This window comes from Nannospalax galili, unplaced genomic scaffold (genome assembly GCF_000622305.1).
Source record: "Nannospalax galili isolate Female #2095 unplaced genomic scaffold, S.galili_v1.0 scaffold566, whole genome shotgun sequence".
In the NCBI taxonomy this organism is placed as follows: Eukaryota; Metazoa; Chordata; class Mammalia; order Rodentia; family Spalacidae; genus Nannospalax; species Nannospalax galili.
This window is the reverse complement of record NW_008355811.1, coordinates 171,117-188,009: the sequence shown is the minus strand read 5'-3', so window position 1 is coordinate 188,009 and position 16,893 is coordinate 171,117. Positions and strand designations below refer to the sequence as shown.

The following is a 16,893-nucleotide window of genomic DNA, read 5'->3' as shown; positions in this document are numbered from 1 at the left end:
TGTAGCCCCAACTGGCCTGGAACTTGCTATGTAGACCAGGCTGGCCTCAAAGGTTGGTTTTAGTTTTTAAGAGTCTGTGTATCCTTACCTAACCTTGAACTTGCAGCAATCCTCCTGCCTCTGCCTCCTGAGTGCTAGGATTATAGGTGTGCATCACTACCCCTGGCTGTCAAGCATACACTTTTTTTGTTGTTGTTGAGAGTGTCTCATGTAGCCCAGGATGGCCTTGATTGAACTCACTGTTACTGAGGATTACTTTGAACTCCTGATTTCTCCTAACTCCACCTCATGAGTGCTGGGATTATAAGCGTATACCATCAACACTTTTGGTATGGTCTGGCAACTCCCTTCCTGGGTTTATACTCAAGAGAAATGAAATCTATGTTCATACAAAAATGCACTAACATTTACAGTATCTGTTATTAATCACCAAGAGATAAAAGCAACTCTGATGTCTGTAATGGCAAATGGACAGGAGTGCGGAAGACATTCTGACACACACCCTGGATGCATCCCCAGTGCATTCTGCAAAGTGAAAAAGCCAGATCCCAAAGGCTACACAGAATAAAGTCCCACTTATGTGATGTTCTGTGAGGGACACAGGAAGGATCAGGAGATGCTGGATGGCAGGGTACATTTTCAAGTGGTGATAGTTCTGAAGTCAAGTGATACAGCTCTGTTCACTCTAAAAACCCTATGTTGCTCCAGAGAATATACCTTCCTTAACTTTAACACAAACCACACACAGGGACAGGGAATATCAGATACTCTACCTTTGGGTTTTGGAAGAGGGTAAAGAGCAGGCAGCACAAATGCACAACTGTACCTTAATAAAAGTATTTCAAAGTGAACAAAGGCTTACACAGTGAGCTGGGAATATTTCTTCGCTACAAGCATACCTTGGACAGTCACTTGATCTTCAGTGTTCTGTCTCAGAGTGAAGCGCTGGGACGCTCAGATGGTACAACAGACAGTAAGTGCTTTGAGTAATGACCCTGCATGGTCACTGGTAATATCATCTCATCATACTGGCCTGCATTTCCCAGAAAGCAAGCTCTCTGTCACCTCATTTGGTCTCAGAGCTTAGTTCTGGCTCATCAGTCCCACTGGTGGCACATGATCCATGAACTCCTTCTACCCCTACCACCTGCTATATCTTTCCCAGCACACCAGCTCTCTTCCTCCAGAGCCTTGGTGCCTGGTTGCAGGAACTTCAGAGGCCTATAGCTGCATATCTTTATAGCTGCATATCTTTGAACTGACTTACTGTTTATTGCCAGGTGTAGGCTCCATGAGAGTGGGTCTTCTATAACATTTAAGCCCAAATGTTTCAACAATAGCTGCATGTGACAGGGACCTGGCAAATGCTGGTGGGATGACTGAAAGATTTACACCTGGCCCTCACCTTGCACACATATTTGATGAACTCAAGGGCAGGGTTATTGAGCAGCAAGTGTGAACCAGGGAGGACAGGAAACATATCTGAGGGTTCAGTTGAGTTCCGAGAGCCTGTGACTTTCTTCTGAATCTTCTGAGTGATGGTAAAGAAGGTCTGAGTCAACTCGTTTGCCACATAATCTTGAGAGAAGGTAATCATTCCTGGGAAAGAGAGAGTGCTGAGGGATGGATTCGGCTAGCCCTGGCATTGGGTATCTCCACCCATCTGCCTGTGCCACCTGAGGCACACGTAAAGGTCAGGTCATAGCACACAGTAGTAGCCTCCCACGACAAGGGACTACACACCAGGAAGGGCTCCAGCCACCCTTTCGGACTCCTGGGAGAATTGGCTTGTCCCCCTCCTCTTCACAGGGGTACTGCCTGGGGCACTGCGTCTCAGCTCGTCTTTCATGCTGTGGTACACAGCCACAATGTACGCTGTAGAGAGAGGCAGACACAGGCCACAGGATCAGAGAGTCAGTGGTGCTGAGGGAATCCTGTGGCTGGCCAGAGAAATAGACATAAGAAGGGAATTTGCTGATGCCTGAGTTCATCCTTAGAATAGTAAATACATAGGATAATTGTGATAATGAGCAAAGATGAATCCTCACAAGAGCAAATGCTGACCATCCCCAGACGCCCAAAACATTTCATGACAAAGATATAAGCAATCACAAATGAAATCACCTATTGGTACAGATCCAAGAGGTGCATGTGAACTGTTGATCTGCTGACAGTCTAATGACCATGCTCATCATAATTTATTTATTTTTTCTTTGGGTCTTTTTTGAGACAGGGTCTCCCTGTAGCCCCAGCTGTCCTGGAACTCACTATGTGAGCTGTCCTTGAACTCAGAGATCCACCTGCCTCTGCCTCCTGAGTGCTGGGATTAAAGGCATGCGCCACCATGCCCGGCCTATAAATTTTTGTTTTAATGAACAGCTCTGAATTACAAAGTGGTCTAATTTTTATGCTTATTTGCATACTAACCATAACCAGGTTTTCAAATATCCTCAAGGTAAAGGAGTTTCCTAAGGTAGTAAGGCCCCACAGGCCATCCTATTACTATATGTGCCCACACATGCTCCCAGGGATGTAAGCCACCGACCTACTAGACACAAACTGGGAAACGCTTTTGGGACATCCTTAGGAGTAGCTGCTTAGGAGGCCTAGGGGGAGGACAGAGAGCACCTCTATCATATGTCCTCAGGTAGAGACCTATGCGAGAATAGGGAAAGAAGGCAGCAGGTGCCACAAACTTGATTTTCCAGTCTCCCTCTCCACACCAAGGAGCCAGAACCACTTCTAGTCACTCAGCTGGCTACCATGTTTCAGCTCGGCTCACCTGAAACAATCATGAGGAAGTAGCTCTGGCAGGAGGCTGCCTGTGGCAAAAACTGTAGAATGTTCCAGTTGTTCTCCAGTAAGTCCTCCACCTCAGATTCTTCTATACCTTCTTCCTCCTCCTTGTCTTCCTCCTCATCATCCTGCTCATCCTCAGTTCCCTCCCCTGCCTTGGAGTCTGGCTGTAACACAGAGGCAATCCCTGTTTCCACCATGGTAACAGAATATAGTAGCAAGACATGAGAGACAGGACTCCCTAAGCCTGAGTCTCTTGGATCACAACCATGCAAGACCCAGTACACCATGGGATGCATTTAGTGCACTTGGGTGGGTGGGGACTGAAATTCTGATTTGCTTTTTCAGAAGATACTTCAAGATTATTCAACTGCCCGACCCAACTGGAGCTTCTAGGTGACATGCTTTTTCCTCTGAGTTTAACAATCTCTTCTTTAGCTGAGGAGGGTGGTGCCTTGAACCTGTGGCTATATACTCAAGGCTGAGGCAGAAGAATCATTAGAGACCAGGATTCCAAAGCCAGCCTAAGCTACAAAGTGAGAGCCCATCTCACAAAGTAGGAAGACCCTCTTTCTGGGATAGTAACAATTTTACCATAGGTCCAACTTTACTGTTGGCCTGTGTTTCTGCCAGGGTGAATTCACTTCTTCATGCAGACACTAACACTCTCTGCCATCATCCTGATGGCCACATCTCCTTTCTTTCCATGTTTCTCAGAGCTCTGCAGTTAGGTCTGTCTCCCAATCCCAACTCCAACCAGTACTGCTCCTGCCCAAGTCTTGGAGCCATGGTGCCCAAGGAAGCACTGGCCTAGCCCCCCAACTTCCCTGATAGCTGAGACCTAAGCTTCTGGTCCACCTGCTCACTGGCAGCTCCTTCATGGTCCTTTGTGAGGAACTCATGGAGGACAAAGGCTTCTATTGTCTCAGTCTACTCCCAGGGCATTCCAGCATGGAGTGAGTGATCACCTGCATCTTAACTTCACAAATGTTACTTTACCCATCAAATCAATTCTGCTTCCCCACATAGCTCCTGGCAACCATCTCTATCTACTCACCCACAGGTATGGCTCATGTCTGTGCATCATGAACCCCACCTGCTAGCCCCTGGCACCTAGCACCCCTTCCCTGCACTGACACTCTGTTAGCTTTGGTCTTCCTGTGGTGAATAGGTGTTTGGTCTTCCTATTCTTAGAGGTGTCAAGTAGAAGCCAGAATCTCCCATCTCCACTAATGCTGAATCCCATCCTATGCGAAAGATGAGTTCGTATGCCAGCTCTTGGTGAGCACCTGAGACTGCTGACCAGCCACCCACCTGCCTGAGCTGCTCTGGCTCCTAGGGTGTCTGCCTTTCTGCCATGTGTGGCTGTGTCAGTATCCTCAGTTTTCTCTCCTCCTTTTCCCTGAGTTTTGCCAGTCTCTGCTCCATGCCCCCATTGGGACTAACATTGTGCTCCTGACTTTCCTCTTAAACTGATGAAGTAGGTGGGGTCAGCTGTTTGCTGCTACTGAGAGGCCCTGAGGAAGATGTACCTGCCATGGGGGCAAATTTGGTCCCAGTTATTTCAGTCATATTCAACTCTCTTACCTGTCCAAAATGAATACTGGATGGAACTTTTCCTTTGATTCCACCATAGTTGGACGAATCCATCCAGAGAAGGAATTCCCAGCATCGGGAGAAAGAAATTGTCAGGGAATGGAATATCTCTTTAGAATGGATGCTGCAAGAAGTCAGACAGAAACTATTAAAATGACACAGTGGCTTTTCTTGTTCTTCCCTTTTTTTCCTTTGTAGCTATCTACTCATCCTCCTTTTACTTACAAATGAACTTCAGGTGAATTCAGACAGTCCCTCAAACTTCCTAAGACACAAAAGAGGCTACCGAGAACAGCTGCCCTGGAGAAAAAGGTGATCCAGAGGGAAACTGGGACAAGCCCAGGGGCTCAATGTCTACCTTAGGGCAGGCACCTGTTGCTGGCAGCACTAGTTCCTGTTTTCTAGCTCTTATAAGTTTTTGTGATTCTTACCACTTCTAGCCAAGTTGGCCCCCCTATAACTGATCATATCTTCTGTATCTGAGGGGAAGGAGGAAAGAGACCCTAATGATCACACTTTTTTTTTGGTCTTTTTGAGACAGGGTCTCCCTGTAATCTCAGCTGACCTGAACTCACTATGTAGACCAGGCTGGCCTTGAACTCACAGATATCCACCTGCCTCTGCCTCCCAAGTGCTGGGATTAAAGGCGTGTGCCATCATGCCTGGCAAGATCACACATTTTTAAGTTATTGCACAATCCAAACTAGTCCCTCAGGAGGATATATGCACATCCCTGATGATTCTCAGACTGATGGAAAACAGTAGCTTGTTTGTCAATGTGGCTTTAGCCTGGCCACCTCAGTACTTTATGGAGCTAAGCCCATAGCCTATGTGGATGAGGAGTCCTGTCCTTCCCCATGTCTCAACTACTCTGTGAAACACTGAGGCTAAGACAGTCCTGTCAACACACAGCATGACAGAAAGCTTACTGTGGTCACCTGGAACCCATGTGGACAGGGACAGATAGCAGGTCTACAGAGTCTTATGCTTGTGTTGGTTAGGAATGCAACCATCTTACTTATTACTACCATTCAGCAGACTTATGGACCAGGAATTGTCTCCTTCCTGCAGTGCACTGCTGCTGCTTGAACACTGTTATGTAGCCTGATCTCCCAGGATTCCCTGTGCTTACGGAGTGTTCAACCTTGTCTGGTGTGAATGCACCAGAACTTGAGTGTTCATTATAAATCAGGACTTAGGGGACTGAAGGGATGGCTCAACAGTTTGAATACTTACTGCTCCATCAGAGGCCCAGAGTTAGGATCCCAGCACCCACATTGGGTGGCTCACAAATACCTGTAACTCTAGCTCCAAGGGATCTGACACCCTCTTTTGTTCTCCCTGGGCACGTATATGTGCACATATAGACATGAATAAAATAAAATTAATCTGCCAGGCGTGGTGGCACACGCCTTTAATCCCAGCACTCAGGAGGCAGAGGCAGGCAGATCTCTTAGTTCAAGGCCAGCCTGGTCCACATAGTGAGTTCCAGGACAGCTGGGGCTACAGGGAGACAAAAAAAAAAAAAAAAAAAATCAATCTGAAGGCTCCATCTTTGTTACAATGTAGTCCTTGGCCCAAGAAACCTGGGGAATGTGACCGATGCAGGCAGGCATCATTGGTTAAAGTCAAAAGTACAACATGGACTCTAGGAACTGAAGGCTCTGTATGACTGACCACTTGGAATCAGAGCATTCTCAGGTGCCCATGCCTACTTGTGTGAAAAATTTATGCAACAGTACTTTATAGAACCTTTTTACTAACAGCAGGTACTTCCTGAATCTTCTAAACTTGAGCAATATGCTTGATATCTGAGTGGCCCACAAAAGGTACACCATGATGCAGGAGCCACCCTTTCTCAGCTACTGGACCTGACCCTTGGTTTGTGCTGTATTCTTTAGGACCTTCCCTCTAGCCATGGGAATTCCTCCAAGCACCCCTCCAAAGCCATGGCAGCTGCATCACCAGGATGTCCCCTCCACCAACCTGTTGGTGATGTATTCCACATAAGCAAGGGCATCCTCGATTCGGCGCTTCTTTGTACAGAGGATGATGCGATTGAAGTTGGCATAGATGACTGAAGATCCTAGGCGCTTGAACTCAGCAATGAGCCTGTGAAGTTCATAATCAATGGAAGAGGTACTTTGGTACAAAATGAAGCCAGAGAATATTAGGAGAAACCATGAAGACCATGGTGATACTGAGGCAGAAAGTCTCCTAACTATACTTAGAATGAGCAAAAAGAGCAGATTTAGAAGCAATAAATAACAGATTACTTTTTGTCACTTAAGAGGAAGTCTGGCTATGCTACCAGACTGGCTCTGAATTATTATTTTTGGTCTTTTTGAGACAGGGTCTCCCTGTAGTCCCAGCTGGCCTGGAACTCACTATGTTGACCAGGCTGGCCTTGAACTCACAGAGATCTGCCTGCCTCTGCCTCTCAAGTGCTGGGATTAAAGGCATGCATCACCATACCCAGCTGGCTCTGAATTTTTTAACTCAATCCTCATCTCAGCCTGAGTAGCTGGTGTGGCAGAGAGGGATTTCTATTTGTGTCTCCCTCTCCCTCCTTCAACAGGGTCTCCCTGTAGCTCTAGCTAGCCTAGAACTTGCTATAAAGATCAGGCTGGCCTTGACCTTATAGAGATCTGCTCTTAACCACTGAGCAATCTTTTCTGTTTGTTTTGAGATGAGGTTTCACTATGCAGTCCAAAAATTCCCTATATAGCCCAGGCTAGCCTTGAACTCAAGGAATCTTCCAGTTTCAGCTTCGTGGTACTGGGATCACAGGTATGCAACACCATGTCTGGCCTTCATTCAGTTTTTAATAACAGAAAAAAAACTATAGAAGAAAAGATATGAAGAAAATGTTCACTTCCATAACAAGTATCATACAGTAAAAACCTGAGCGATCCTTCATCCTGTTAGGTCTGCAATGATAACTGAGCAGGCAGGTGAGGCAGAAGTTTGGACAGGTATTCTTAATCATAAGTCTCAGTAGAAGGAGCTTTGGCAACACTGACTAGATCAGCATTTATCCATAATGTCATCAGACTTACACCAGTACTAATCTATAGTCAGAGTCATGAGACTATAACTAGGCCATTTATTGATTTATTATTTCTTTTGTTGTTGTTGTTTTTTTGAGACAGGGTCTCACTAGGTAGCCCTAGCTGGCCTCAAACTCACAGAGATCTGCCTGCCTCTACTTCAAGTGCTGGGATTAAAGCCGTGCACACCAAAATGCCTGGCCTGATTTGTTATTTCTAATAGCATGAGTCTAGACACAGGTGAATGTCCATTAGTATGGCATAGTCACACTCAGCTGTTTGAGAAGCATTATTATAACAAGGTACATGAGAACACATAGTACAAAAAAGAGGTATAACCATGATAGTTTGCCTAGCCTTCTGGAAGGATAAACAGAGCCTCAATAATAGCTAAGCCTGCCCTGGGCTTTTCAGGCATTCCAGAGGCACTGGCTTATGCTCCTTAGCCACAGCCCAGGGTAAGGCACTCACTGCAGGAAGAGCTTCTTCATCATATTGTGCAGCGTCCGGTGCAAGGCAGGGTCATAGAGCAGAGAGCACGGTGACCGGAGCCAGCGGTAGAAGTGCATCACCTGGTTGTCAGCATAGACATTGTGGTACTGTGTGATCTCCTTCACCCAACCCACAACCATGCTCTTCAGGATCCTGAAAGATAGGCATAGAAGGGTGTTGCACAACCATCTGCTGCCACTGCCTTCATTGCCCCTTCTCACAACCCCCAACTGCCTCTGTCTAAACTTATTTCCATTGGCCCCATACCATGTCAGCTTCCTATTTTACCCCCTTTACCAGCTCCCTCCACATAACTCACTTGTTCACCAGATGCCCACACAGAGACACAAGACAGGCTCTTGTTCGTTTTTCTTTTTTTTGGTCTTTTTGAGACAGGGTCTCTTTGTAGCCCCAGCTGGCCTGGAACTCAGGTTAGCCTCAAACTCACAGAGATCTGCCTGCCTCTGCCTCCCAAGTGCTAGGATTAAAGGCGTGTGCCACACCTGGCTTTACTTTTCAAAAATGTATTTTTTATTTTGCCTTCGTGTGTGTGTGTGTGTGTGTGTGTGTGTGTGTGTGTGCGTGCAAATCCCATGGAGGCCAGAAGAGGGCATCGTATCCCCTGGAACTGGAGTTACAGATGGTTGTTAGGTCCTAGGAACTGAACCTGGGTCCTTTGCAAGAGCAGCTAGTGCTCTTAACCACTGTGCTATCTTGCCAGCCCCAGCTCTTGTCCTTTTTTAATTTTTTTTTTTTTTTGGTATTTTGGAGACAGGGTTTTCAGTAGCTTCAGCTGACTTGGAACTCACTATGGAGGCCAGACTGGCCTCAAACTCACAGAGATCTGCCTGCCTCTGCCTCCTGAGTGCTGGGATTAAAGGTATGCACCACCACTCCCAGCTTTGTCCTTCTTAAGATTTATTTTTATATTAAAAAGGTGTGTGTGTGTGCGGGGGGTGGTATGGGCACATTAGTGCAGGTGCCTGTGGAAGCCAGAGAATATTGGATCCACTGGAGTTGAGGTGGTTGAGCATTCTGATGGGACTTCTGGGAACCAAACTCTCCAGTCGTAGGTGCTTGCTCTTTTACAGAAGCACAGTAAGAGGCACAAATCCATCATGGGCACCTGTGATGAAAGCAACTCAACAAAAACTACTGCTAATTGGCTTAATGCCATACTTTACAGCTGAAACCAGCAGCCAGAAAAACTTGGAGACATCTTTCCTGGTCTTAGAGACTGGGCTCCTTGCTTTCCTCCCACTTCCTTTAATGGAACATTCAACCACTTGCCAGTGTACACCACTCTGACCTCTGTTGACTATTCCTGGTCTTACATACTATATACCCTCTTGCCTGGGACCTTAAATAGGAATCTCTGAACCTGTTTCCTGTTTGTGCTGAATGTGTGCCTTCCATGTGAAGAACCAGGGTCTGACCCAAATTACGCTTTTCTGACACCAGGGAGAACACGGGGGCAGCACTTTGGGGGCCAAAGCAATGCCCAGGTAGCATAGATGGAACACGGATTGGACAGGAGCTACAGAGTATCTGCTAGTCTGGACAAGTTTCCTATATGAGGAACTGTGTTTCTAGCTGCGCTGACACTGGAACCCCAATTTAACACCATAAAAAAAATTTTTTTTGATTCATTTCAAAACAAATTTTTTTATGTTTATGAGTGTTATGCCTGTATCTGTGTAAATGCACCTGGAGAACAGAAGATGGTGTCAGATCCCATGGAACTGGAGTTATGGACGGTTGTTAGCTGCCATGTGGGTGCTGGGATTTGAACCCAGGTCTTCTCCAAACAGCCAGTGCTCTTAACTGCTGAACCATCTCTCCAGTCCCTAATGTTATTATTATTATTTTTTTTTAAAAAAACATTTTGCTTTTTTTTTTTTCGTCTTTTTGAGACAGGGTCTCCCTGTAGCCCAGCTGTCCTGGAACTCAATATGCAGACTGTAGACCAAGCTGGCCTTGAACTCACAGAGATCCGCTTGCCTCTGCCTCCCGAGTGCTGGGATTAAAGGTGTGTGCCAACACACCCGGCTATTTTGTTATTTTTATTTTATGTGTATGAATGTATTGCTTGCATGTGTGTAAGTGTACCCATGTCATGCAATGCCCTTGGAGATCAGAAGAGAGTGTTAGATCCCCTGGAACTGGAGTTAGAGACAGTTGTTTGCCACCACGTGAGTGCTGGGGTCCAAACCTGGGTCCTCTGCAAGAGCAGTCAGTGCTTGTAACCAATCAGCCATCTCCCCAGCCCTGGAACAATTTAGCTAAGGTTTTCAAAATCTTACCAGGCATGAGAATTGGATCAATTTATGGGGTCAGCAAAATAATTTTACAACAAAACTTAGAGGCCAGGGTCAGGATGCTGAGATCAGTTTCATCACAGCTTCCTTGCATGAATGCCCACTTCCCTTGACTGTTGGTCTTTGTCATCTCGGTCTGACCTTCATCTCCCTCTCGGTGTTGAACCACTTTTTCTGCCATAAACCTGTTCTCAGTCTCCCAACTCTCCTTGTTCTAGTTCAGCAAATTCCTTTCTTCCTTTCATTTGGAGGCAACAGGGCTGAGACAGGTGGTCTCGAATCACAGACTTGAATGTTTACCTCAAACTGAGCCACAGATACACTATGAACTCAGCCTCCCTGACCTAGGGTTGATCATCTCTAGTACGGGTGAAGACAGAACCACTTTGCAGGGCTTTGGGGACACAGGCAGAGTCCAAATGTTCAGTGTTTCTGGCACAAAGGAAGCACTATACAGTATGCATTATTTCCATTATCAGGAGCAAGTGCTAACCATACTCTGACAGCTAATACTGACCACTATGACTTACTGATCTGGGTGCCCAGGGATTTCCTGTAGACCCACCTCTGGTTATAATGAAAAGCAACTATGGATTAGAAAGTTCTTCATGGGAAACACCTCTGGCCACAAGTAAAGGTCAGAAGGTAGCACCAATGATGAAATGGGATATGGTCAGGGTCACAGAGCCCCTGACTACATTGATGCCTGGAGTAAGAGAAATCTCAGGAATGCTAAGGTCTCCCCATTGTCCTACTTAGGAGGGCAGCAGATAGCATGAAAGTAGATACCTGAAGGTGCTGGAGCAGAGGGCTGTCTCATCATAGCTGGCTGGGGCACTGGCAGCTTGATTGCCTGTGACCATGTCTTCCAGGGAGGCTTGCTGGATCACATCAAAGCTGATGCCCATGCTGCCAGCCCCCTCCATGTCATTGACATGGTGGGACTGGAGTATAGTGTTGACTGCCAAATTTTGAATGTCCAGCTCCACACACACTGTAGGGAGACACAGCTTGTCCATGCACCCTGGTTAGCACCAGCATCATCTCCCAGAGCCTGACCCAATCATCACCACTAACAGGATAGTCAGGACCTTTGGCCACAGGATGTCCTCCTATAGCTTTTTTTTTTCGGTCTTTTTGAGACAGGGTCTCCCTGTAGCCCCAGCTGTCCTGGAACTCAGAGATCCACCTGCCTCCGCCTCCCAAGTGCTGGGATTAAAGGCGTGTGCCACCATGCCGGGCTTAGTTCTTAATTTAACTCACATGGTTGAAGACTGAGCTCCAGGTGCTAAGAAGGGATCATTAAGTGATAGATATGCCAGTCTTGCCCTGTCTCTCACTCACCAGTGGAATAACAGCCAGAACTGTTAATCTCTACGGTGGCTCGGTCATCGAATTCCATGACGAGGCGATTGTCATCAGCTTCCTTCCCACCCAGGTCAGGACGAGAGGTAGGGGACAGCCAAAGCAGGTGGTTATGTCGCTGGAGGTGGCGTGCGAAGAAGAGATCAGAGCCAAAGGTGGAGATATCCTGTGGCAGGTTTCCAATTGGGATGTGGAAATACCTGCACAGAGGCAGGAGTTCAGTGCCAGGTATGCTAGCCCCACCTAGGGTCCACTCACAGGACCTCACATTGTGGGTATGCAGCCTGTTGTTTCTTTTGTGCATGTGGTACTTGGAATTGAATCCAGGGTCTTGTATGTTCTAGGCAGATTCTACTACTGAGCTACACCCCTCTTCTTCACCTGCTCATCTCAAAGGCCTGTGACAGGTAGGTGTCCAGGTTTAGGTAGTGCCGGATCATGCGGCGGGCTCCATGACGCTGCCAGTCCAGGACTCCATAGCTGATTTTGTCAGTCATGTGAACAGGCACTATTGGGAACTCCTCTAAGACAGGAACCTCGCTGGTCAACCTCTGAAGCTCCCAGCTGGACTGGACAGCAATCAGTGTGGGCCCCCGGCGTTCTTCCTGGGTTGAGCAGAAGGCAGAAAGAGCTCAGGGGACAAAACCTTGGAGTACGAGACTCACCGCAGGACCCCACCTTCCCGTACCTTGTAGGAGAGCAGGAAGCGCTGGATGGCTCTGCAGATGGTCTTCAGATTGGTTTCAGCACGAACTTCAAAGGTGTGTTTTGGGGGAGGCAGGAGCTCAGGGCCTACTTTCTCCAGCAGCAGACTATACTCTGCTGAGTACAGGGCACTGAGGCTAGGCATTTGGTTGCTGCGTACCTAGGCAAATACCAGCTATGTCAGGCCTACTTTGTGTGCGTGAAGCTGGGCAGTCATGCCATTCCAATCCCAATTCAGTAGCGGGGATAGCATATTCCTTCCCTAGATTCTGCCAACCCACATATTCTCAGGTCCCCTGGGCCCAAGAACTCACAGTATCCAACACAAACACAGATGCTTTTCGCTGTGAGGGGATAAAGATTCCAAAGAGTGCCTTGTGGCCCTGTGAGTGATGGTAGAGGTAGATGTGACGGATACTCCCTGCAGAAGAAAGTAAGTTGGTCACCAGAGACACAGGGAGATAAAGGAGGTGATGGGGCTGTTGGTGGGGCCATACCTGGTTCCAAGTAGCTGAACTGGGCCAGAGAACGCATCTCTAGGTGTTCGAGGGCAAAGGTTTCAGCTTCCCAGCCGGAAAGGTGCCTCACCAGCTGTTTATTGACAACACACACACAGCCCAGCTGTACAAGAGCCCGGAATAACAATGGGACCTGGGAGAGTGGGCAGATAGTACACTGGGCTGACTGGAAGACTCTAGCCCCCTGGCTCATGCTATAGCCATACCTTCCAGCACAGCCTGTCACTCCCCAGAACAGGCCATCTTTGGCAGCCATGCTGTTGAGAGCCACTTTCCTATGGGGGGTGTCCCCAGCTCATGCCCATCACTGTCCATGTCACTTCTGTCCCCTGCCCAATTCCCTTCTCCTTCTCCTATCATCCAGCTGGATCTTCACCCAGGTAGCGGGTGACCCCAGAGAAAATCACCTGAGTCTCATAAACGCCCTCAATGTCTGGTGCCGACAGCTCAGTGTTGATCTCATTGATGTGTTCCTGGTACATATCCTCTGGTACTGAATACTTGTAGAGATTGTAGACCATGTTGGAATGAGGAAGAGCCCGATTCACCTAGTGACAATGTGGTAATGAGCTTGTGATGGCCTACACAGTACCCTGCTGACCACGTTCTAGGGCTTCCATTTTACCTGCTCCAATGATTATAACTAGATCTGTATATAATCTAAAACAGCAATCTAAGGCTCCTAGAAAATGGGGAGTGCTCTCCAACTGTCAGTGGGATGGCCTCCCAGTTTTTCTTAGTTGTCTCTTGGGTTTATTTATTGGAGGGTGCAGGCATCCAAAACTCAGAGAGAAACCATGTTTTCCTAGCCAGACTGGAAGGAAGCAGCTATGTGTGTGTGTGTTGGGTGTGTGTGTGTGTGAGCATGGAGAGGACAGACTGTTCACTAATCTTCATGAACCAACAAAAAACCTAGAGTTACTCCAAGCTGCAAACACATAGGCAAGCTCAAAAGAATTCACAAAGGCTTTGAGAGTTAAGGTTTTACACAAAGATGGCAAGAAAAAAACTTGGGAGTCTAAATTAAACTGGATTGGCTGCCTCAACATTCTCTGAAGGATTAAACACATCTTTTTTATACTTATTTATTGGGGGAGGGAGGCTATGTATGTTAGGTTGGAAGACAAGTTGAGTGTGTCAGTCCTCTCCCACTATGTGGACTCTAGAGATTGAGCTCAGCTCTCATAATATCAGATGCAAAATGTCGACTAAGCAATTAATTTCTTTTTATTTTTTGAGACAGGCTCTCACAATGTAGCCCTAGCTGGCCGGGAATTCACAGAGATCCACCTGTCTCTGCCTCACAAGTTCTGGGATTAAAGGTGTGCAGCACCATTGCAATGAGTTTCTTGATATAATGGGGTGGTGGTGGTGGGGATAATTCTTAAGAAGATTTAGATACCACAATTAGTAAAAACTTGATGAAAGCTGTAGCCATGCTCCACCAAAAGCCAGACACAATGGTTCACATACCTATAATTCCAGTAGGGAGGCTGAGGAAGGCAACTTGAGATTTTGAGGCAAGCCTGGGCTATATAATGAGACTACGTCTCAATAAAATAGCAAAGAGAATTCACCACATAGGGCTAGGGAGATGGCTCAGTGGTAAAGTGTTTGATGCATGCAAAGATGAGAACCTGAGTTTGGATCCCAAGAATTCAGTAAAAAGCCAGGTGTAGTGTGAGTGCCTATAATTCCAGTGCTGGAGAGGTAGAGACAGAAGGATGCCTAGGGCTTGCCAGTCAGAACACCCAGCAGAATCGGTAAGCTCCAGATTCAGAAAGCTCAAACCTTGTCTCAAAAACTAAGGTGGGTGGGACCGAGAGATGGCTCAGGGGTTAAGAACACTGACTGTTCTTGAAGAAGACCCGGGTTTGAATTCCAGCACCCTCATGTCAGCTAACAACTGTCTGTAACTCCAGTTCCAGGGACTCCTACGACCTCTTCTGTCCTCCTCAGGCATTGCACGACATGGGTGCACTTACCTACAAGCAGGCAATATAAGCATACGCATAAAATAAAAATGAATAAAATATGCACACGTGGTGCATTTACATACATGCATTCAGGCAAAACATTCATAGACATAAAATAAAAATGAATTAATTTAAAAAAAGGTGAAGACTGACTGAAGATGCCTGACACTGACTTCCAGCTTTCCCATACACCTGCATACACACATCAGAAAGGAAAACCCACATCTGAGCTTAATAACAGAATGAAGACCACAGAAAATTGTCAATAAACATGAAGACAAAACCCACAGAATTTATTTAGTCTAAAAAACAGAGAAAAAGATTTTTTACAACAAAATAGCCACCTTCTACCTTCTCTCCCCGACTAAATGCAAGCATGAAGCAGCGGTGGTGAGCAGAGGCTTTAGAAAAAGAGGCAGCCAGGGACCAAGAACTCACAGGGCACTAACCAGCAACCAGTTTTCCCCTCTTACCAATCCTAATGAGTTACACCACATGAAAGCAGGCAAGACACAAATGGACGAGTACAGTATGATCCCAGAGTAGGCATTCTAGAAAGGTAACACTGTAGGGCCAGAGGTCAGTGTCCAAGGACCGGAGTGAAGAAAAGACAGAGTATGGGTAGACAGCATGGGTGAGTTCAGGATGGCAGAAATGTTCTGTACATTGCATGTTACCCAACTCTGGCCACTATCCCCCGTGCAGTATTTCATCAAAATGACTGTCCTGCTATATTTAAATAAACAAAAGGAAGCCTACAAAAACAAAACCAAGTGGCTAGTAGTTATTTCTTCAATAGCTAACTAAAAAAATTGATAGACAGGAAATAGGAAGGATAAAAAGGGACATTCTCAGCTCATCCTACAGATTGCTAGAAATTCCTGGCAAGGACTTTCTAGGTACACAATGCACTTGCAGTTTGTAAGTATATCCCGGTACAGCTCCACTAATATGAACAACACCTTGCTGGTCCAGTATCTGATACTATGAACTCAGAAAGAAAACTGTCTAATGATATAAAGCTCTAGTAGGTCAAATGCATCTGTAGTTATAGATACTAGCAGCATGGAGGGGTGGGCAAGCATGTGCTGGGAATGTGAGAATGTCTACCTGGATGGTGGTGAGAATGATACAGGCAGACACACTTGTCAAAATCAACAGAACTAAATGTTTAAAACCTGCACTAAACTGTAAACCACATCTATGTATTTACTCGCATCAGGGAGCTCTGGCTTTAAATGATTTATAAGACATTGAACAACACATATTCACAAGTTAACAATAACATTATTTTTTTAAAGAAAGGATTTATTTTGCCAGGCAAATAAAGAAGAGGTGTCAGGTGTGGTGTCACACTCCTCTGATCCCAGCACTTGGGAGGCAGAGGGCAGGAGAATCTCTGTGAGTTCAAGGCCAGCTGGGACTATAGGGAGATCCTGCCTTAAAAAAGGACTTAATTATAAATACACACCAGACACATGCAGTGCTCACAGCGGCCAGAAGAAGGCATCAGATCCCCCTGGAGCTGGAGTTACTGAGGGTTGTAAACTGCCATGTAGGTGTTGAAAACGGAACCTGGGTCCTCTACAAGAGCAGTAGTAGCTCTCTTAACTGCTAGTCTATTTCTCCAGACCATTTGTTTTTGAGACAGAGTCTTGGTATGCAGCCCAGACTGCCCTGAACTTAAGATCTTCCTGCTTTTTTACTTTTGAAGCAATATAATTTAAGGACAAAATAGTAAGAATTTAATCTTACTTTTTTTTGGGCTTTTTGAGACAAGGTCTCCCTGTAGCTCCAGCTGGCCTGGAACTCACTCTGTAGACCAGGCTGGCCTTGAACCTGGAGATCCGCCTGCCTCTGCCTCCCAAGTGCTGGGACTACAGGCATGCACCACTATGCCTGGCTTTTTTTTTTTTTAAAAAAAGACAGGATCTCACTATGTATCCCTGGTTGACCTGGGACTCACTATGTAAACCAGGCTGGCTCCCAAACTCAAATCTGCCTCTGCTTCTCAAGTGCCAGGATTAAATGTGTGTGATACCACACCTAGTTTATCTTACTTTTATTTTATTTTTTG

General features: G+C 46.3%; 1 protein-coding gene across 1 annotated transcript in view; it reads right to left on the bottom strand.

The window, feature by feature from the left end:
* Positions 1–16,893, bottom strand: part of Pole (DNA polymerase epsilon, catalytic subunit) — a 62,649-nt gene that overhangs the window by 3,722 nt on the left and 42,034 nt on the right. The window contains exons 33-45 of the mRNA XM_008853727.3: positions 13,248–13,388; positions 12,820–12,973; positions 12,637–12,743; positions 12,306–12,482; positions 11,999–12,222; positions 11,597–11,817; positions 11,042–11,246; positions 7,914–8,087; positions 6,379–6,504; positions 4,384–4,516; positions 2,783–2,963; positions 1,744–1,875; positions 1,406–1,599 (exon numbers count right to left, since the gene is read on the bottom strand). Coding sequence (XP_008851949.1) covers positions 1,406–1,599; positions 1,744–1,875; positions 2,783–2,963; positions 4,384–4,516; positions 6,379–6,504; positions 7,914–8,087; positions 11,042–11,246; positions 11,597–11,817; positions 11,999–12,222; positions 12,306–12,482; positions 12,637–12,743; positions 12,820–12,973; positions 13,248–13,388 — 2,169 coding nt within the window. The remainder of the gene's footprint in view (positions 1–1,405; positions 1,600–1,743; positions 1,876–2,782; positions 2,964–4,383; positions 4,517–6,378; positions 6,505–7,913; positions 8,088–11,041; positions 11,247–11,596; positions 11,818–11,998; positions 12,223–12,305; positions 12,483–12,636; positions 12,744–12,819; positions 12,974–13,247; positions 13,389–16,893) is intronic.